The sequence below is a fragment of the Sinocyclocheilus anshuiensis genome, unplaced genomic scaffold (genome assembly GCF_001515605.1).
Source record: "Sinocyclocheilus anshuiensis isolate Anshui unplaced genomic scaffold, SAMN03320099.WGS_v1.1 scaffold392, whole genome shotgun sequence".
NCBI lineage: Eukaryota > Metazoa > Chordata > Actinopteri > Cypriniformes > Cyprinidae > Sinocyclocheilus > Sinocyclocheilus anshuiensis.
Window position 1 is genome coordinate 52446 of NW_015557091.1, and position 23009 is coordinate 75454.

Here is a 23009-nt window from a genome sequence, read left to right on the forward strand (position 1 = left end):
CCGGTGCGGGTGTTTTTATATCACTGTATTTCTGAAGGAAACCGACTGTCTTCAGAAAATTATGGATGTCATTTTCATTTCATCTAGCCTGTAATGCCTGATAAAGCAGCATTTGTGAGTGCAGCGCTTATTTGATTACAGCCGTTACCAGGGAAACCTCTATCTGTGCCGCTCTACAAGCGCCTCCTGCTGGCAGAGAATGAATTTGCATTTATATGCCGCCACAAATAGAGTGCAAGTCTTTGGGGAAATATCGCTTCTGTTATGAATATTATTCAATATTTTAATTTGAATGTCGGATTGAAATGAACGCTGTTATTAGAGTAGTTAATCATTAGCATAAGCGCGGCTAACGCTAATATAATGAGCATTAGAATGAAGTTTTTTTATTATCTATTTAATGCTCCTATAACTTTTATTACGGTAAAAAAAAAAACAGGAGGACATGATGATATTTACTATTTTTACACACCAGAGGCTTTTAAATGAATTGTGAATCTAAAATATTAGAGTACAAATGGTTAACATTGTTTGTCATATCAGTCAGAAAAGCAGTTCTGAAGCTAACTTAGTTGTTATTCTTGGCTGAATAACTCTAGAAGGTTTTAAAAGCTCTTTAAAATTAAATGTGTACACAGTTTGGATTAAATGAAAGTATAGTCAAATTTTTTAATTAGCATGTTTTTGTGAGAACTGTGGATTTTCACTGGTATTGGTACCGAACACTGAAATTTTGGTACCGTGACAACACTAACATTTACATTTGGTATACATTTCTGCTATATACGTAATACCAGGCCTACTGCACAGTCTTTATGAGGTAAAATACAACAGAAACAATAAAACAGCATCACTCACAAGGATTTGGAAGCCATAGTTCCTCTGAACTGGGAATTCGGTCACATCGTAGCACGTGGACAGATCGATCTCTCCGTCCAGATCAGCGGCCTGAGGAACACGAGGGACGTTGTTAAACAGTCACTTGATTAAAAAATGGGTTTAATCGCTGATGAAACGCGTACCTCCTCAGCGATGGAGTCGCGGTAGAACCTCAGGCTCTGATCGGTCAGAACAAACCAGTGTTTCTTCCACTGAGAGACAGAAGCAGAACAAACCTTTTGAATAAACTCCTTATTAAAAATTCAAACATCACTGAAGCACATCAATTCCTGACTGGTTTCGGTTTAGACTCACCAATCCATCTTCGTACAGTTTGGTCATCCATCCTTTCTTAAAGTTCAGCAGGTCTGGCTGAAAAGAGATGAGAATAATACATGAAATGAATAGACTACCAACATTAACAAGGAACAGCTAAACGTTACTAAACAAAAAACACAAACACAGTGCTGCAATACATGTTCTAGAGCAGGGACTGTTTATTTAAAATACATTTTAAAATTCTAATAGTTTTTAAAATTTTATTTTAATTTAATCCAGTTTGATGCTCATTCAATTCAATGCAATAATTCTCTGGAAAAAATGGATTTATAAATTATTTACATTAAAAAATGTTCTTGTTTCTCATGAATAAACCCCGATGAGAATTGCACCATATTTTTCTGATTTTTAAATACATTTTGCCTTTTAAATACAGCTTATCTTGTAGCCGGTTTATTTGGTTTAAGAATTCAATTTTTTTTTTTCACATACCTACAGAGAAAATGAATGGCATATATATTTCCTGAACCCAGACCGTCAGAAAAAAGAATCATATCTTGCCATATTTTGTCCGTAAGATTTTTGATCACAATTCATGATAGTTCAACTACTTGCGATTTAAAAAGGGGTTTGGGAAATGCTGTTTTAAACAACTTTACATGCAATTAGCGACATATAAACACTTTTGAACAAGACATCAAGAGTTAAGACATCATAAACAAATATAATAATGTAACTAATTTATTAAATATGCTAAAACTTAATACAGCAAAACTAATACAGAAAAAAAGAACAACATTGTATATTCAAAAGAGCCTGCATTCAAAGTTAATAAAGTTCTCTAAAAGTCTCTAAAAAAATGACTTCTGCATCATAAAACCACCAGCGAACACAGTCAGATGGGTCCCGCACAAATACAGGCAGTGGCACCACACAAAGCCTAAAATACCACAACCAGTAATAATACAAACCCTCTGCCATCTAATGCAGGCGTTTCGAGCAGATCTGCTCAGGTTGAGATCACACCCACCGGCCGTTTGCTAGTTAGCCGTTAGGTTCACAGTACCTTAGTCTTGTTGAGTTTCATCTGTGACCTGTTCTTCACACACTTCTGACTCACATGCCGTCTTTCTGTGTGTATGAACATGAATCTGTGTTCTCATGTGTGTGTGTTTGGGCATGTGTCGGTGTCTCTGGTCCTAACACTCTGAGCGAATGCTATTTATAATCGAGGGTGGTGAAGTGGTTCTGGGTTGGGTTTGCATGAACAAAGTACTAACAGCTGAAACACACAGACACTCTTAGACAGCCTTGCAGTCCCTTATTAATAATCATGATGTGTTCTTAAGAGCAATTAACTACAGAAGCATATTTTATTAACACACTTCAGTTAGGCACTTACAAACTTATTATAATTAGCCTCAAATGTTGCATGAAGACTATGCAGTGTACTTATATATAATACATTACCATACATACTATATTGCAATTAAAAATTCTTGTCAATGATAGCCATAATTAAAAGATATTAATGTGTGTTATTTTTGTATTTGTGTGGTCTTACAGTCATGAGTGTCTCTGTGGCTCTGCGATCCAGACTTTTGGCCCTGCGGTAACCAGCTAGTGAAGAAACGTCATCTGTCCGTCCTTTAGCTGAATCCAATGAAAATTCCTGTAACAGATTAATAAAAAAATCAGAAATTAATGAATTCAACGAACTGTTATTGCTATTAGGCCTCCTTGAAATTTCATTACAAAACAGGCAGTGACTCAGAGCTCTCAGAACTCAATTTCAACAGATGGTAAGTTAAATCAGAAAAAAAATGTTAAACGAGTACCTGTTTCTGGTTGGAGAGGCGTCTATCATTGCGTCCTGCTCTCTGATTGGCTGTTTTAGAATAAGAAGGGGCGGGGTCTGTTGAAGAATTGGTTGTGTCCATTTGCTCTGGAGTGCTGACAGTGTCATGACACTCAAATCTCTCGATGACCTGTGAACGTCTGCTGCAAAACACACACACACAGAGGTCAGAAGAGAAGCAATGGGAAAATATAGCATAGACAGACGCTTTCCTTTCATCACAGATCTTCATCCTCTATTTCTGACTCCAAAATAATGCCTTCGATCATAAACGGAGTTAAATGCAATGCATAATTCATTAGGCTCATAATGCATAAGGTTCTTTTTTCCATTTTAATATATGTTTAATCAAAAGAAATTATTTAAAATCAAAATAAATAAATGTTCATTTTCACTCATCACTTAATTTTCACCAACTTAAAAGTTCTATTGTGTGGTTTAGTATTTAATTAAAAAATTAAAATCCTAAAACTTTCTACTTCTTTTTAATAGTATTAAATGCAATGCATAATAAATAAACTACTAAATGCAATAATAAATGAACATTTCAACATTTCTACCTAACGCTGCAGGGTGTTTGCATCTACTGAGGAAGGATTCTGGAGATATTTCATGGAAAGATGAAAAAAACAACAACACTTCCTCTGTTCATTACTGGTCAGTCAGCTGAAACTGACCATTGGGAATAACCTCAACACTGCCATAAATCAAACAGGAAATGTGGCTGGAAACTGTTTTTCACTGTTTTCCCTCTGTTATGATGTTAAAACTCTTGACACTGTACATCTTGATCGCTTCAGCACGGCTCAGATTGGATGACACGCATTCAAAGCCGATGTAATGTAATTATTGCAATTAGTTGTGAAAAATCACTTCTCATTTATAATGCAGCAACTCTTGGCATGCAATGCTGCACCGTTTCCTTTGTGAACTGGAGCTAGCTAACACAGACAAGCATAATATCCTCTGCAAAATGACCTTTAGAAGGATTTTAGTGTTTGAAACTGTAACGCTTTTCTCAGTAGCGAGTATCTGAGATGCTAGCGTGTCATTGATTTGTGGTTTTTGTTTAACATGATGAATTTGGTGTGTCTTATAAGAGCATATGGTAGAGCAGAGGGTCAGACACAGGAAACCAGCAACAACAGCCATGAGCAGAAACCCAGACAGCATCAGTCTTTGTCCCTGTGTACACCCATGTGTTAGTAGGAACAATTCATCTTTTACACCTGTTTCACACTGAAATAAAGCAGCAGCATACCTGTATTGTTTTCACCGCGTTTCTGATGCACAGCATTAAAATAAATAATTTCTTTATTTAAAATAAATAAATTAAGATAACTTTCTCTCATCCCTTCATATTCACCAACATAAGTTCTATTTTGTTTTTTATAATTTAATTTTTAAAAAATCATAAATCCTAAAACTACCTCTGCTATGTATCATAACCATTAAAATACAATGCTAACTGATATAATACATTACCATATATACAATACTGTAATTTAAAAAATCTTGTCAATTTTAGCCATAAATGAAAGTTATTATTTATGTGAAGTTGCGTGTTATATATTTATTCAATGACACACAGCAGAGGTAGAATGCTTTTTTTTTTTCAATATTTTCTTTGGATCTTGTGACACTGAAGACTGAAGTAATGATGAAAATTCAGCTTTGCATCACAGAAATAAATTACATTTTAAAATATATTCACAGAACATGTTTATTTTAAAGTGTAATAATATTCACAATATTACAGTTTTTACTGTATTTTTAAATCATATGGTGAGCAGAAGAGACTACTTAAAAAAAACTCTTTCCAAATTTGATTAATGGTACTGTACTTAAAAAAAAAAATCTATTTTTTTATACATTTAGAAAATATTTACTTCTAAATAATATTATATTTTTATAATTATCATTATAATTATTAAATATTTATTTGGAGGGGTCTGAGAATTATTATTACAAAAGTAGACCAAATCTAATTTATGTGATCACATTTACATTTAAATGGTAAAAATCTCAGCAAAATGGAACTTACATGACTATGCGTCTATGCATCACTGTGCTGCTTAGGTGGCCAAAATAAAGAAACATGTGCCAAAATAAATACACGCTGCTTGCGGTGTGAAAAAGGCCTTAGTTTCTATGTCTCTGATTCTGAGATGTGTATCGTGTGTGTTATAGTTTGGCCCCAGCAGGTGGAATGAAAGTAAGCAGTGGGCGTGTCAGTGGGCGTGGCGGGGCGCGGCACAGGGCAGGAAGTGCAGAGTTTCAGAGGACTGCCTGAAAAAGAGAAGAAACAGATCAAATAAAAAGCAAAAATGAGCTGAAGACACAGAAAAAGCATGAGAGAGAGAGAGAGAGAGAGAGAGATCAGGAAAGAACGGCGCAGAACATTTTAATCACAGATACAGAACTGAACGGCACAGCATTCAGGACTGCATTGAGATTTCAACAAAATGGAAGAGCGATTAGGCTGGAAGTTCAGTTCTACACAGTGTTCACTAGGTGGTGCTAAAGCTGCAAGAATGAGATGAATGTCATGATTCCGAGCACTAAAGGCACACAGCATTGGCTCAGAAAGTTAGCAGCGCATCCTCCCTGCATCTCAACTTGCTCGTCCTGAGTGTCATTGACAGATAACCGGCTGGTTCTTCCTGCTGGCTCCAGCAGGTGGAGATATAACCTCCACGCTCTCTCTGAGAGGTAAACAGCAGGCGTGTTGGCTCGGATTGAACGAGCAGATTGTGTTTTTACTGCAGGGGAAGTAGCTGCATATCTTCAGTTCCCTGTTCAGAACTGTGTATCTCCTCTATTGCAATCAGACTATTAACTATAAAGGCTAATGAGGCTGTAAAACATGAACGTCTTTTAACAAACTTTATTTCGGTGATTTAAATGTATGTATATTTGAATAGAATGTGTGTGTGTGTCATTGGCTCTGGTACAAACTCTAGCGACTTGCATTCCTAGACAGCATTTTTAGGCATCATAAACACAAAAAGGCAGTATCCTTTCACTTAAAAAACGACATCGGATGAAATGATGATTATACACTTTAGTCGCTACTGAAAAGAAGATAGAAAATAGCCTATTTAATTAAAAAGAATTTTAACAATTATTTGGGTGTACAGCATATTATTTTGTGCCAATTAGAGCATCAAGTAATTAACTTAACTACATGTTAATATTACAAGTGCACCAAATAATTTCTTCCTCATTCCTACCACTGGAATAAACTGAATGCAAAATATATTTTATTCACAATGTCTTTAAAAATTTTTAATATTTATAATTAATATTTTATATTTAATATATTTTATAATATTATTAATGTAATTTTTTTTATTTGAATGATTTATTGAACCTTTAGACAAAAACGTAAAAAAAAAAATTGTTAAAAAGTTTGCGTATATGGTTTCTGAGTATCATGTTTGATTCATCAGGCTTTTATGGCTCATACAGCATGATATAGGAGAAAAAACATGGAGGGGAAAAAACACCTCAATTTTATTTAGAAGCTCAAACTGAACAAAAGTACGCAATTTGGTTCAGCACAAACTATCAATCAGAGACATGCAAAGTTTTGATCATATTGATCATTTAGAGGTCTTAGAAATGCATCAAATGATACAGAACTGAACGTCTTTTAAGTGCTATTTGTGGGGCACGCATGAATGCCAATTACAAGATTTGCCGCCCATGTAGTGTTTCAAATCAGCTACTTCTAAAGATGCTGTCTAAGAAGATAGGGTTTGAAACAGAGCTTTTGTATGTGTATGTAACTGTACAGGCTCATCACCTTCGTTCATGTCCGAACAGCCGCACCACTTCCTCCCGGCCCGGGCTCCTCTTGCGCGCTCGCAGCTCCTGCCGCTCCTTACTGGATCGGAACGCTTCCCGATGATTGAGTCTCCGTGCCCGCGGCACATCCGCCAGGGCGGCGTAACCCTGCCCACCTCGCCCCGCCCTGCCCGAGGCTCCGCCCACACGGCTCTCCGGACCCTGCTCAGAGTCTAAAGAGCTCTGAGAGGAAGACAGGGACGATGGGAGGATGTTTGCATGCGGGTTCGGACCGGAGAGCGTGTCCGGGCTGGGAAGGGGACAGAGATTTGCATCCGACGAGAGCTGGGAATCCAGTGATGGGGCGTCCGCTGAAACATGCTCCTCTGATTTGCTAAGTCTTTGTGTGTTGTGTTTGTGAGCGTGGGCGTTATATGTAATGCTGGAAGTCTGTGTGTTAGCAGTGCTGTGTGGGTCATGTGACGTGTGTTTGTGTGAGCTGATTGGAGAGCTGAAGAGCTCAGGATCAAAGGAGAGATACCTGGAGCGAGAGGAAGAGGAGGATGTGGTGGAGGAAGCAGAAAGCAGAGGGGGCGGATGCTGCTGCGGTGGCGGCGGCTCTTGCTCCTGCTGGCGATGATGCTGTCGTTCTTCGTCTTCTTCGGGTTTGGGTTTTTCCAGCGAAAAATATCCACTCTCCACCCGTGGCTTACGACCAACACTCGAGTTTCCTGAGTCTGAGCGTGAGAAAGACCGAAAAATCTCAGTCAGTACTTTATAAAAATGCACCATGGTAGCATTACAGCTGCCAGAATACCTAGTTACTACTGCAAAATCATACTAAATGAATCTGGGATCTCTTTCAAACAGTGCAAGACGCTTTGAGAATCTGTCATTTAGTTTAATAATGACAGTGGTGACTAGCACCAAGTTACCACAGTTTTACTGAGGTAACATTTAATGATGGTTACTGTGGTTTTTGTGAGGGCAAATTAAATGTTCTTTTTGTTTAATGTGTTTTCCCAGAAATCTGAGGTCAAGTGACTATATTATGTGTGAAGTGGACATTTTCATTTGAAAATAAGTGAAAATAAGAAAGTTCCCTGGTGATGTAAATCACTAATATAATCACATGTATTGAACATGATGCCAATAACTGACTGTGACGTCATAATCAAAGTAGACATTTAACTAGATTTTATGAAGAAAATATCACAAAAAAAGCAGTGTCTGCCCGCTTTTTCAGTGGCCTTGGTTCCGTAAGTATTTTTCCTATTCATTTCTCCCATGGGGATCTTTAAAAAGTCTTCGTTTAAGAGTTATAAGCCTAGCTACGAGGTGAACCACAACAGTACAAACTTTGATTTGAAGCAAAAAAGCTACTTGAAAACTGGACAAAAGGACAAAGGCACAATAATGTGAACTTAAAGGCATTACTGAGGGAAAGAACTACAATCCCATGAGGCACTGTGAATGACAGTCCATGGACAAATATAAAACTACTGATTTAAAGATGCTGATTGTGTATTTAGAAAATATATTTTACATTTATTGCAAAATAATACATAGAGATAAAAAATACATACTGGTATAAAATGTATAACCTGAATGCACTGTAAGTCGCTTTGGATAAAAGCGTCTGCTAAATGCATAAATTATTATTATTATTAATTATTATTAGAGAAAATGAATGGGAGTTTTACTTTCGGAACCTGACTGTTGCACTCTGTGCTACAGTGTTATGAGTGGTTGCCATGGCGTTGCTATGACGTCGCTAAGGTGTGACATGAAAGATGTAATTTCAATATTTTGTCAGCTGAACGACTGACACCCCACAACAGTAGTGTCATAGTGTCATAACCTTGTTTTTGTGAGTTTCAGATGAATTGTGTGTGTTTTTGTGTGTTGGTACCCAGCTGACTCAGGCTGCAGCTTGTCGGTATGGTGGTTCGACTCCATGTTTCCTCTTGCCACAGGGTGGCCCGGGTGGGCGGCACTCGCTCTGCGTGAGCTATAGCGCTGGGGAGACACACCATACTGCTGCTGCTGCAGGTACTGGTGACCGTCACCTTCGCAGGACCTGGTTCCTGAACACAGAAACAGAGAAAGAGAGACATACAGACAAGCATAATATTTAACTAACCCATAGTCAAGAACAAAGAGCTCTTTGATGTCAAAAACAGCTGTGTGTGTGCAGACAGATACACACACGAATCTAACTGTCTAAACTTGCAGGCTGATAACAAATGAGCTATTGTGCCATGATTTCATACACACTCTGATTTACGCTCAGCACCACACCCCACACTAAACACACACTCGCAGATTAGAGTCTGTGTCTTTCCTGTTTCCACCTGACCGCCCAGTAATACCTTTTTGATTAAATCATAAAATCACTCAGTGAATTTTTCTGCATGAAACCAAACACACACACACACACACACACACACACGCCTGCGTGAGTCACCCAGCGTCCCAGCAGAAGCACACACATGATAATTATTTACTGGACAAATTATGACAAGGTTCTCATTCCTGCCAATCATATGACCTCCAAAAACACCCGGAATTTATGTACTGATCAGATTCCTGTGCTGCGCTCTGATTGGTTGGATCATGCTGGTTCTGGACTTACAATAAAACCATTGATGTTCTGCAGGGAGCATCGATCTGTTAGAAGATCAGCAGCCTGACAAAACACAGGTCAGGAGGTCAGAGCAAAGCAAACAAATCCTGACGTCAGTTTAAAACACTTCATTAATCTATTAACTAGAGGACTGAGCAATAAAATAAAATGAACAATAACCAAAAAAATAAAATAAAATAAAAAGTGTATGAAAAAATGGCTGAGATTTGTTGTATACAAAAAATCTTTGAAAATAGAAAAAGAAAAAAATGTGTAAAAATAATTTTTATATACACATATGACTGATTTTTAAGACCATTTTCCAAGAAAAATATAAAACAAATAAAAGAATACAAATATAAATAATAAAAATAAATAAAAATAAAAAACGAAGTACTGGCTTTCCAAGCAGACTCGGTCACAAAATCCTGCTTGGTAGAACAAAATACTAGCCAATAAACCATCTTATCTAAGGACTAGAAAATTTGAGCTGCCTGTGCAAAGATGAAGAAACACCTTCAGATTCCAGAGTAGATTCTTTTTGCTGTCATTCACTGAATGAGGTGAGTGAAATACTTGGCCTGTGTGTGTGTGTGTGTGTGTGTGTGTGAGTTTGTAAATGTAGTCCAAGAATGAAGACAAAGCTCATGCTTACGGCAAAACACAAACACACATCAGTTACGTCTAGACGCAGGCACTGATTGGAATACTGGTCTGATTGATTCTGGTCTAGTGCTGGTTTAGCTGGAGGACTAACACAACCATACAGTTCACCAGTAAAAACCAGCCGGTGATACTGCTATGCAGGTTTACTGACAAAAATGCTTGCTGGTTAAGCTAGTTAAAGGAATAGCTTGCCTTAAAATTAAACTTTGAAAAAATTATTTTAAGTGACTAAATTATTACTTTTGGGGTGAAATATATAATATATATGTGTACCTGTGGCGTTGGTGTTTCCACCTTCCGTTTCTTCTTCTGGTTTTGTTTGTTGGTTCGTGGGAAAACCATCAGCGCCTCCTGCCACCTTAAGACACAAACAACCTTTGGGCATTATTTCAAAACACCAATTAGTTAGTAATTGCTTATCTAATTAGACAGACTGTATCAATCAGTGAGTGATCTCATTAGTCATTACTTACATTAATGTTTAAAACCAAACCCATATCAAGCTTTACCAGATGAAAAAAGGAGATAAACACAAATTGTCCTCTCAATAGCAATCATTACATAGCAACACATCGTTCATAAACTAACCTGTTTTGTGTCAGTTTCTTGCTAGTTTTGACATCTCAAATGTAATTTATGTTTTGCTCTTATATTCTTATCTGCAAGTCTTATAAATTTATGCATTATGCAGCAAGCAAGTGATACAGATGGCTCTATGACAAATTGCTTGTGATGTTCCCCATTTGTAAGTCACTGGATAAAAGCGTCTGCTAAAGAAGTAAATGTTAATGATTAAATGCATCAGTCACGATTAATCTCAAATAGCTCATAGAGTGAACGTGCATGTGGAAATGAAAGGGATAAGATGCTTTTTTTCAAAACATAATTAATTGTCGGATGTTAAATTTACATTTTTGTCCTTCAGTAGTTCATCACATCAATACAGTGACGTGTTAAACTGCATATAAACATCAGACAGTTGTAAAAATATCTTATGATCAACTGTGAGATATGAATTAACGCTCATTGTTCATCCGTGCGTGTGTGTAACTCACCCATGTATGATCTCTTTGCTCTCAGCACGTATGTAATGGTCTTTCTCTGGCGTGCAGATGCACAGCGAGTGTTTCTGACCCGTCCGGCTCTCACCGTCCACAACATCCACACACTGATTCAGGTTTATGGTGCCCTGGGGAAGAGTGCTGGCCTGAAACACACACACAATACATTTTTATTTTACATTTTTACAGATTTATACATTTAAAAAAATTAACATTTTCTTTTAGAATTATAGTTTGGTTATTGCACTATAATTGGCTTAATATAAAACCAACAGAAGTCTATGCTACGTGCTCATCTAGGTGGCAAAGCAAAGTGTGTGTTTGTGTAAACGTGTGGCACATGACCTCCCTAAAATACATACCACAAAAACACCACAAACCGGTTCATTCTCCCTGTATTTCTGTCATTCCCTACCGAACCTCCTCTGACAATCTCATCCAAGTTTCTCTCTCACCGTCTTTCACAACATCTCTCGATATTTTACTTCTTGTTCTTGACTAGTTGCAAAATTCCTTCTTTGTTGTGCAGCCAGCATTCAGACACACACACACACACACACACACACACACACACACACTCGCACACACAAACACACAATAACTCTTTCAACGGGAAAGACTGACACACACAGAAACAGTGACCAAGCAACACACACATACTCATCAGAAATTTGGAAAGGCAAACAACACAAAACCCCTGAAAAAAACAGGCCTTCTAAAGTTTCTTTTTCAAAGTTGCGTTTCCAGCTTCCTTTTAATCGCTTGTTTACCGTGTTTCACTTCAGTGCCACTGTTGAATGAGTTTGTGTGTTTTAAAACCACTGATGACAGGATGCCGACACGTCTGAGTGATGACAGCAGAGGTGCAGATGAGGCTGCTGAGGCATTATGGGAGACATCAAGTTCCATAAAAGAGACATCATGCATTTTTAAAGGACGGTGGGGGGCTTTTAGTCCCTGTAATCATCCCAGCAGGATTCACTCGCAACCAGAAAAACCTCTTTAACCTCCCTTAACATGTGGCCTAACCAAACCTAACATTTATCAGCTGCTGGCTTTCTATTTTCCAGAGTGAAATCAACTGCTCCATATAGTTGTATATTTATCATTAAAAATGTTTTGATTGAGCATTTTCATTTATTATTCTAAAATACTCTTTACAACATACATTTAACTGTTTATGTTCAAAGTCAACAACAACATTTTTATTACAGCCCGATTTGTGTTCTGTGAACCATATTTGCAGATCAAAGTTCCTCAAGTTCAAATATTGTGTTTGACTTCTGCCCTCTATTTACTGCCAGACTAGTTCCATCTAACTAACCACCACTGAACTAATTTATCCACAACCTGTGCTCAGTTTGGTCTTCCATATTTAAAAACATGACATTTTAGAACTGAAACCACATTTGAAGCTACATATATATATATTTTTTTTTTATTTATTTATTTCTTTCAAAAAATCAGGTTCAAAATTTATATCAATATTGTAAGTATTATCCATATGTGTTATAAAGTTCATTGCAACTTCATGTTTAACAATCAAGCAAGAATTAGAAAGATTTAAAATTAGTTAGATTTTAGGTTAAAATTCACATATGTATAAAGCAAACTCCAACTAGTCTCGATTTTTAGCTGTTTTTGCATTTAACTTCAATGGTCCTGTATTTTGACAAATTAATTTTAAAAGCATACATATTCTATGTAGTCCATAAATGAGTTTTACAAGAATTGTAAAAATAATTAAAAAAAAAAAACTTTTTAAAGTTTCATTTAAAATATATATTTTTTTTTTTTTTTTTAAGTAATTTAAAATAATTATTTTCAAGTGAATTATAGAAAGTTCCATTGATTACAGCAGGACACTCCTTGAAACTTTATGTCAACTACCCATTTGTATTTAAAAAGGAAATTATTATCTAGATCAGGGATTCCCAAACTTTTTTGTCATCTGAACACCTTTGACTTCAAATATTTTATGGAGTACCCCTAAAATTGAAAACATTTTATTTAACAACACATTCCTATGTTTACGGTTCTCTGATGTCGGTTAATGGTCAAATGACACGCAGGTAAACAAATAAAATATTTAGATGGTTTTTATTATTATTTATTTAATAACTTAAATTAAAAATAAACTGTGATCATACTTTATTTTAAGATCTGATTCTTGCTATTAACTAACTATTACTTTTTAATTAATATTAACGGATTAAGAGATATAAAATATGGTCATGCAGAATTAATATGTGCTTTATAAGTACTAATAAACAGTCAGTATGCTAGTAATACTCTTGCTAGTTAATACTGAGAATGGGTCCTTAAAATAAGTGTTACCTAAATTTGATTAAAATGATGAGCTTTTCATCAGCTTGGAAACTCCAGTTTGCAAATCTCTGATCTAAACGGTTGATAAACTAGAAAAAGAAAGACTTGTGAATGAAGTGGGAACATTGTGATAATGATAAATCGCATTAAAACTCCTCTAGTGCTGCTCTGCGTCCCGTTGTCTTTAGAGAGGTGCTTCTGGGAACGCTGCCCGACTGACTGAGCGTTTTACGCAACACAAAGATACTGCTGAATCTGTGTTCAGCAAACCCATGCCCACAGCTTTAACCCTCGACCGGCCCACAGGTCAACATCAGGGGATCATTTCTGGTGAACTGAGGTCACTGAGGTTGTGAATTACAGCGTGTATGTTCAATAACTGGCCGTTTAATCACAACACACACACATGCATTCATACACAGATGCAACTAGTCTGAAAATAGCAGCCAGGCTTCTGTTGTAATCTTCCTCTCATCCTGTTCTTTCCTCCTACACATCCCTCTCTTTCTCTCTCTTTAGTGAGTCTAAGTCCAACGGGGGCGGACAGCAGAGGAAGAGGAAGGTGAACGAGTGGACGATAGAGAGAAGGAAAGCAGGGCTGTCAATCGATTTTAAAAATGCAATCGAATTAATTATGTAACATGCTGATTAATTCATGACATTACTCACAATTCATTGCATATCTCGATACAGAAGCCACAAAATAATACAAAATAAACACCATCCTACCTTTTTCCATTGAATAGCATGTTTCACATTATAAATTGAAATTTCATTTTCACTTTAAAATCCCTATGAAATGAAAAAATGTTATTTTTCTCTCTTGTGTTGATGTATTTCCTATTGAAATATGAAAATCAATATTTTGGGTCAGTTTTCCAGGAAAGACTGTACATTTTAGATGCATATATGTTGAATGTTTATTTGGTAACACTGTACAATAAGGTTAACATTTGTTAACTACATCAGTTAACATGAATAATACTTTTAAAGCATTTATTAATCTTAGTTAAATGTCGCCATTTACTAATACATCATTAAAATCAATAGTTGTATCTGTTAATATTATTTATTAACATGAATTAACAATGAATAGTTGTATTTATATTAACTAACATTAACAAAGATGAATAAATACTGTAAGAAATGTAATGATAATTATAATAATAGTTAATGCATTAACTAAAATTAACAAATGGGACCTTACTGTCAATGTTACCATTTATTTAGTCAACTTTTAGATGTACTCTAGCATAAAATGCTAACCTCAAAGCGAACACACATGGACTAAATGATATAATGCAAAAAACATGAAAGGGGCAGTTTAAGAGTTTCCATAATGTAATGACAGTCGATGGCATCCAAAACAACAAACTTCCTCTGTATGGACAAAAAACACATTTTACAATTTTTGTGTGTGTTCTGCTAAAGAAAGAAGGTCATACAGGTTTGGAGAAACATGAGGGTGATTAAATGATGACCAAATTTTTCCTTTAATGTTCTGAATAATCTTGACGATACTAATTAAGCCTGAATAAGCCATAATACTTATTTTTCTGTCGATTTTGGGGTGTTCTTGACATGTTTTGTAAGATTCACCGCTACATTCATTCTAAATTGTAGGGTTAGAGTGGTCGTTATGGAAACACATGTTGGAAAACAGCTATAAATACAGCGTGAGACTCCGAATGTGTTTAAGCGTTCGGTGTCCAGTCAACACCAGACACCCTGACCTCTCTCGAGACCATTTCGGCCACTTCAGCACCTGTTTCTGATGGGACCGATACAATGAAAACCCTGCTGATGACATCAACAGACAGACACATCAAAACCATCTGCATTAAAAAAGCATTTCAGGTGGGTCTGTGTCTGTCTGTCTGTGTGTGTGTGTGTGTGTGTGTGTGTGTGTGTGCATGCGAGTGTGTGTGCACGAGTGTGCGTGTGTGTGTGTGTGCGTAAAACAAATAGCAGTGTTTCCTCAAAAACTCAAGTTGCTGTCTGAATTAAAAATGATGTGATAAACTCAATCGGTATCATTTTAGAATTAGTAATGTGCTTTATAGTATTTATTGTTTTGAACTAGCTTTTGTTTTTATATTTTCAGTTTTCATTTTAATTTTAGTTGAAGTTTTAGTAAATTTGTTTTGTGTGCTTTTGTCATTTTAATTCATTTGTGTGTAATTAAATCCTATTTCTATACAGCCATAATTAATTTTTATTTCATTTTAAGTTTTAGTATTTTTTTTACCTTTTTTTTCTTTATTTACTTTATTGTATTTCATTTTATTTCAGCTTTATTTCAATTACCCAAAACTATTTATTTTCAATAGTTTTAGTTTAAATTAATAACAACAACACTGGATTCTACAGTGTATAGACAGCGCAACCACTGTAATCCAATTCACAAGCAAATTAATTTTCACTTTCATGAATCACTCAAAAAGACTCACAAACTATATTTAACTCATTAATAGCTGAATCTGTCATAGCGTTACTAAATTAACATCTCTGCCTACATGTTTGTGTGTAAAGTAATAGCTAATCTAAAAATGAAAACCCTGTCATCATTTACACATCCTCATCTCTTTGAAAAACCCATATGACTTTCTTCTGTGGAATATGAATGGAGTTATTTATAGTAGAAGACAATGTTTTCCAAGTAATCAGTTGTCAAGCGAGATCTTCAGTGAATAGTAATTTCAGTTTTAGTCTGTTCCTCACACAAATCAGTAATCAGATCTGGGATATAGTGTACAAGTCACATGGACTGCTGTTTCAATGCTTTTATATTGTTTTTTGGAGCTCGACAGCCACTGGTCACCATTCACTTTCATCTTTCCCAAAATTAGACATGACCTAAGAAACAGTACAAGCAACTGACTGCAATGTCCGTCAATCACAGCCTCATTTCAGTTGTGTCCAGTTAAACATGGCATCTGACTACGGTCCGTATCTACAAGAGAATATTATCCCTTCCTTGTTAAATATTTCTCTTATTTGTCCTTCTTTCTCTCTCTGCTGCGAGCGCTTCTCCAGAACGAGAGATCCCAGTAATGTGTACATTCATCTCTGTTCCTGGATGCCTGAGTGTAGGAGGGAAGTGGGCACAGATGGATTGTGGGTAGCTTTCGGATGTAGCGCCGCTTCACCCACCCACACGCATACACACATAGAGATCATCATCATCACCCGAGCCGGGTCGGACCTGGCCTTCCTGCATTCAGCAATGACGGACTGTATGTTCATGTAGTTCCAGACACACACTTACGTAAACAAACACGCACGTACAAAAGAACTCATGATCACGTGTGGGCTGAAGTGGTGCTTAATAACAATCACAAACACGCAAGAATGCAAATGAAGCCAAACGGCTTTTCATCCTTTATGCTGCTCTTTATACGCCCATCACTCCTCCCCTCCGAAAGAAAGAGAGATGAAAGAGAAGCAAATTAATATTCCTGGTTTAGTACAAATTATGCTCAACCGGTCAAATTTGTGGTGTAAATTGACATAAAAATAAATTTCAACTTCTTTAAAAAAAAAAACAATAATCTGGTTTATAGTGAAGCACTTACAATGGAAGTGAATGAGACCAATCTGTATCGTTTAAGGACTCAATGTTTCAATATCATAGCCAAAAAACATGAACAATATGATTTTTGTGAGAAAAAATCTTACATATAAATAAATAACACCTAAAACCCTATACAAACCATAAAAGGACAAGAACGATTTGACAGCTCAAATAACACACAGAAAAATGTAATTGTAAGTGCTTTTATAAAACGAAGAGCTTCACATTTGAATAAATTGGCCCCATTTCCATTGTATCACAGATTTTGGCTTTTTTAAAGAAAAAAAAGGACAAGCTTAACTTGTATTGAACCTGGTATATCCTTCAAAATATTAAATGAAAGAAGTACTGTCAAATGCAGTAAAAATCGAACTAAAAAAACTAAAGTTGTGCACTAAATGAAGTAGTGTGCCATTAGGAACATGTTCATTGTCACGATTATGCACCGTCCCTGAATTCAGCCATATTATACCATACAATACATATACAAACACACACAACATACAACAGACAGGCAGTATCATAAACACCCTGAAGGTCTGTCCACACAGTGCCGCCCACATACTGCAGACAGAACATGGCAACACGTATATACAGTATGAGAATACAACCAAACGAAAGCCATAGCACTCACTCACCATGTCATCCAGTGCGTAACGCAGGAGTCCATGCTCATACAGAAGGAAAAAACGCCTCTGCCATTTCTGCAAGAGAAGAAATGACCATTGCATGAGCGAAACATGATGCCATCTTCATGTTTTAGATCTTGAAAGCATTTTAAGTCTGACTTAAGTGTCTACATAGTGTATTAGGGCCACTGTATATAAATTATAATGCATGTATTATCAGGCAAGCGGATTGATATGGTAGCTGCATGATTGATTTACAGAAGTGGTAAATTCCTGTTACTGTCAATTAATAATAAAAAATATTTTTAAAGATGTGCATTTGGGGTAAATATTTTATAATATAATAATTCATTTTATTTACATATACAATATATTGTATACACAATTTTGTCAGTGTCATTAAATTGCATTTTATATATTTATTTAATTAGACTTTGGAGATTAGCAATTGCCATTTAGTTGACCACCACATCCTACACATACCTACTTCTATATACTACATATACTTTGGGTTATTTATATCATTTTTCCATCTTGTTTGTCTATCTGTGATTTCCTGTTTGCTGTCGAATTGTTTCCCATCCCACAAACTCCCTCTCCGGCTGTTTCTCACGAGTTCAGCTTGAGAGAGAATGAGAGTGAGTCAGCGACTCCACGGCCCCCTCAAACACACACACACACACTTGACTCGTTCGTCCCTTAACAAGCCCACATACTGTACAGCAAACACACAGAACAGCAATCTCTTCACTCACACACAATGTGGAATAGACAAGCAATTCTGGTCCTTTGTTGTATTAAATATAATGCATAAACTGCTCTAACGATCATGATTTAAGTAACCCTCATGTTTTGTTAAGATGGTTGTGGTCCCAGAGACCCAGTGACAAACATGTAAAAAATAATCATTATATAAATATGTTATAATTATTAAAATATAAATTATGAATTAAATAATTTACTAATAATAATAATAATAAAATTATAAATATTATTTGAAAATAATGATATATAATAATTAGATTTCAATCTTAAATTATTTTAAGAACTTCCTAATCAAAGCCCAATGAATTTTAATAAGAATTTTATTTCATTTTTAATTTTATTTACAATCACATCCAATTAGTAAAAGTCATTAAGTAGAAAACTGATATAAACCTATTAAAATGACACCAAACAGAACATGAAAATTTCTCATATATATATATGTGTGTGTGTGTGTGTGTGTGATTAAGTGTATACATACAAGTATTCCCAATATACTCTCAAAAATATTTTCTTATTCTCCTTTTTATTTTGGTGTGAAATATGGCCCTGGACAAAAAAAAAAGTTTTTGTTAGACATTTTTGCCAAACTGAATTTGCTAAGCAAAAAGTGCAGCGCTGCATTATAATCCATATGCAGTGGCGAGTTCTTGGTGAGGTTTTGCTGGACTTTAAAGAGCACTGCAATTATACGAACCCGTGATCTGTGCAGAGGATTGTCAAAGTTTGTTCCTTCAGGTGCCAGGAGCAGCCATCCACCGTAGATGGGTTTTGCCTGAAACATGCAACACACATGGCACAAGTACAATGAGACCATGATTCAAGACAAATGATCAGTTCTTCTTAACATTGATGTGGCATCAACTACTTTAGATAAACTTGCTCCTATCGGCACGTAAAAACAAAACAAACTGTGGTTGGTCGCTTTAAATGTCAGTCAGATGGTCTCTTTTTGTCTGCAATGTGGAAAAGACTCTGAACATTACACTGGGATATGAGAAAGTATTTTAACATTGAAAAACACATTTCACCTTTAAGGAAACATGCCAATGAAAAGCACCAAAACAGGAATAACATCTCTGCATGTGACCCTCCTGTGACTGCACAACAAAGTGCCGACAAACGGATTTGTAATATTACAGAAACCTCAAAGAAAGCACGCATGAGAGAAAAATGAAACGCTAGGGGAAAATGAAGGTTCCTCTTTCAAAGCTCAGCAGACTTACTGGAGATCTCAGATACGTTTCATTTTAGAACCATTTAGAACCTAAAATGGAAAAGAGAAACAACATAGCTGATATAAATTAAGAGTATAAAGCTATAAAATCACAGGTCCTCTAAGTTTGTGACTTTTGATCGCAGACTTTAGTTTGCACAGTTAATCTTACACCGTTGAGATCTCTTCTGAAAGTCACACATGACATTATAGGTGTGTTTTTTCTCAGGAGAAACATGTGAGAAGCAGGACACTTCAGCAAAAGTCTCAATTTGATCTCTTGCTGTCTAGAAGAAACAAATGAGATATTAAAGAGATTCGAGTTGTGATTCCACTAAGGTTTGGAAAAGAAAAAGCGAGCAAATGAATTGCCAGTTTATTGTCTGGTTAAAGGAATGTCGGTTTGACAACTTGAACGATGGCCTGTGAAAAAAGTCTGAGCAAAAGAAAAACGTTAGAAAGAAATAAGTCTCTTCAGATCAAGTGCAGGACGAAAAAAACAAAAGTGAAATTCATTCTTCTAGTTCTCGCACGGCTTCACTGTACTGACTTCCAGTTAGAGTTCAAAACACTAACCCTAAATATTAAACTTATGCAATTAATTAAACCCAAAAAATTAAATACTATGTGCATAATTTCAGTCTAACTTTTATAAACTCAAGATCAGCATTCAAAAAATACCCCCATAGCAATGACGTACTGAACTGCGTTTGCTACAGCCCGATAAAAGTGAACCTTCCCAAAAAGTTTAACTCTATTCTTTTCCTTCAGGAAATGCAAATCTAGTTTCTTCTGATCTCCTGCTAATGGGAGACTCTGTGCTCTGGGAAATCAGTGATGAGGAGCGGACAGAGACGCAGAGACAGAGAGAGGGAGAGCGAGAGAAGGGCTAATATAGGCCAGATTTTCCTCTTCAATGGTTAAAGTTTGTTCTGTTTATTTTTACAGCCCCCCTTTTTCTCTCATAACAGCAGAACTGAGCGCCGACTGTCTCACAGAGAGCATGTGTGTGTGTGTGTGTGTGTGTGTGTGTGTGTGTGTGCGCGTCAAGGGGGAGGGTGGATTCTAATAGTATGACAAAAAGCATGGACATTAGGGCTGCACGATTAATCGCATGCGATATTTAACGCGCATGGACATAAATATGTGTGGAATGAACAACTTGGAAAAATCTGACCAACTGCAGTGAGACAGAAAGAGGGCGAGAGAGAAACTGCTATATTGATGTCTGACAGAACGCCGGCCTCGTGCGCCGTACACCTGAATGACAACAACTAGTGTAGAGTTTTGCATTTTCTGATGACAATGTGAGTGATGTTTGCCATGAGGCTAGGATGTTGTTGTTGGTTTCTACAACTGAATCAAACTGTCTATTTAAAGGGGTCATATGATGTTGCTAAAAAGAACATTATTTGGTGTATTTGGTGTAATGCAATGTGTTTATGGAGCCGTTTTAGGTAGGCGTGGTTGACTCTTAACTTTTATAAAGAATATCTCTTTGGATTTGAGACTTTAGTCTTTGCAACTTTACAGATCTTCTTTATGCACCAAGAGCTTGTAACACTCCAAAGAGAAAGGAAAAATTGAAATCGCATCATATGACCCCTTTAAGTGAATCGATTCATAACATAACAGTTCACTGAGGTCTTTGCGCAGCTTTTTCAAGTATTGAAATGTTTAAATAAAGAATATAACTTTGAATATAATCATGATGTAGCATAAAACTCAAGCGAACAAGAGCAAGAACAAGGAACAAGAGACTTAGTTATGTCAAGATAAAAATCAAAACTGACTTAGGGCCTAATTTACATTATTTAGCAAAAGAAGATTAGAATCATAATATTCTGAGATATTCAAAATATAACAGTCATAATATTAAGAGAAAGTTGTAGTATTAGTAGAATAAAGTTTTAATATGAATAAAGTTTTGTTTTGAGATAAAAGCAATATTTTGAGAATAAAGTAGAATATTGCGCAAGTCTAGAGGCATTCTATTCATTGTAATATTCACGCTGTTTCTCCTACTATTGTATGTTTTTTATATTATAAAATAATGAACGTACACAATATACTACTTAATTCTCAAAATATTACGACTTCAATCTTGTACTGCATCAACTGTACTCAATCTTCATAATACTACAACTTTATTTTCATAATTTTGATTTTGCTCTCAAAATATTGCAATTATAATCTCGTAATACTATGATTTTTTTTATTCTCGTAGTTTTGACCTCATACTCAAAATATTACAACTTTGCTACAGTACAATTTCATTCTTGTGACTTGATTCTCAAAATTACAACTTTAATCATGACTGCTATGACTTTATTTTGACGACATACTTAAAATATTATGACTTTGAGCTTGCATTTCTGACTTAGTTCTCATAATTTTGGCTTTATGCTCAAAAATTTATAACTTTATTCTTTTGCCAAGACTTTTTATTATCATTTTTTTTCTGACTTTTTTCTGATTAAATATCTCGGATTCACTTGGAAATACATCACATCACAGAAGTAAAATGGGTTTCATGTGGATCTTTAGAGCAAGACGACAGAAGATATGAGAATCAAATACTAAAGAAATTTGCTGGGAAGGTTATGACTGCAAATCTGAGCCTTAAAAATAAGTAAGATCCACAGCCAGGAGGATTCGACTCTTAACATATGACTTTGACTGCCTTTACAGGTCCTAAAGACCTGATTCACTTCACTGTCAACTTAATTTCTAAGTGCTTTCTAAAAAAAGACTTCTGTGCTGCTTTGAGGCTCATTTATCTGGACTTCTCCCTCACGTTCAAAGACAAAAGCGCTTACTTTCACGTCCAAATATTCAGTCTTTCTTTGCTTCATCACTTCATTCTTTGATAACAATCTAACCTATACAGTGAGACAGATGGCAAACGGAGGCAACGTCACCTCAGTAATATAGTCGAGACCCAGCTGTGGCAATTTTAAGAATACAGTCTGGAAACCCCCTGCATTTGCGTGTGAATTTACCATAAAACCGTTCTGGAGCTGGAATAAATGCTTAAAATAGTATAAAAGCTCCGATATGACATGTATCTTGTAGGCAGGGCTCTACAGTGCGACCATTTCAGTCGCATTTGCGACTGAAAACTACTGCGCGCGACTATGAACATTTTTTTAGGAGCACTAATGTGACTGACCCGATCATCATCATACTTGTGATTGCGCTCAAAGGGAGCTTCAACGGTTTCTACGTGTTTTTGCAGCGTTGAGTAATGTATCACAGACATATCTCATGAATATTTTCATAAGCAAAGTGTAGACAGGGTGTAAATAAGAGATTCATTGCGCAGTGTAGAGAGCGTCG

At 36.0% G+C, this 23009-nt stretch overlaps 1 protein-coding gene across 9 annotated transcripts in view; it reads right to left on the reverse strand.

Moving 5' to 3' along the window:
• LOC107677232 (myosin-2 heavy chain-like) overlaps positions 1-23009 on the reverse strand; it is a 48166-nt gene that overhangs the window by 20596 nt on the left and 4561 nt on the right. For 5 of the 9 annotated variants that reach the window (XM_016472048.1, XM_016472045.1, XM_016472049.1 and 2 more), the window contains exons 2-13: positions 19152-19229; positions 17699-17764; positions 11153-11304; positions 10371-10455; positions 9441-9494; positions 8718-8892; positions 6825-7542; positions 2997-3159; positions 2723-2830; positions 1195-1251; positions 1023-1091; positions 859-948 (exon numbers count right to left, since the gene is read on the reverse strand). In XM_016472048.1, coding sequence (XP_016327534.1) covers positions 859-948; positions 1023-1091; positions 1195-1251; positions 2723-2830; positions 2997-3159; positions 6825-7542; positions 8718-8892; positions 9441-9494; positions 10371-10455; positions 11153-11304; positions 17699-17764; positions 19152-19229 — 1815 coding nt within the window. The remainder of the gene's footprint in view (positions 1-858; positions 949-1022; positions 1092-1194; positions 1252-2722; positions 2831-2996; positions 3160-6824; positions 7543-8717; positions 8893-9440; positions 9495-10370; positions 10456-11152; positions 11305-17698; positions 17765-19151; positions 19230-23009) is intronic. The other 4 variants (XM_016472054.1, XM_016472053.1, XM_016472046.1 and 1 more) reach the window with 4 other exon arrangements.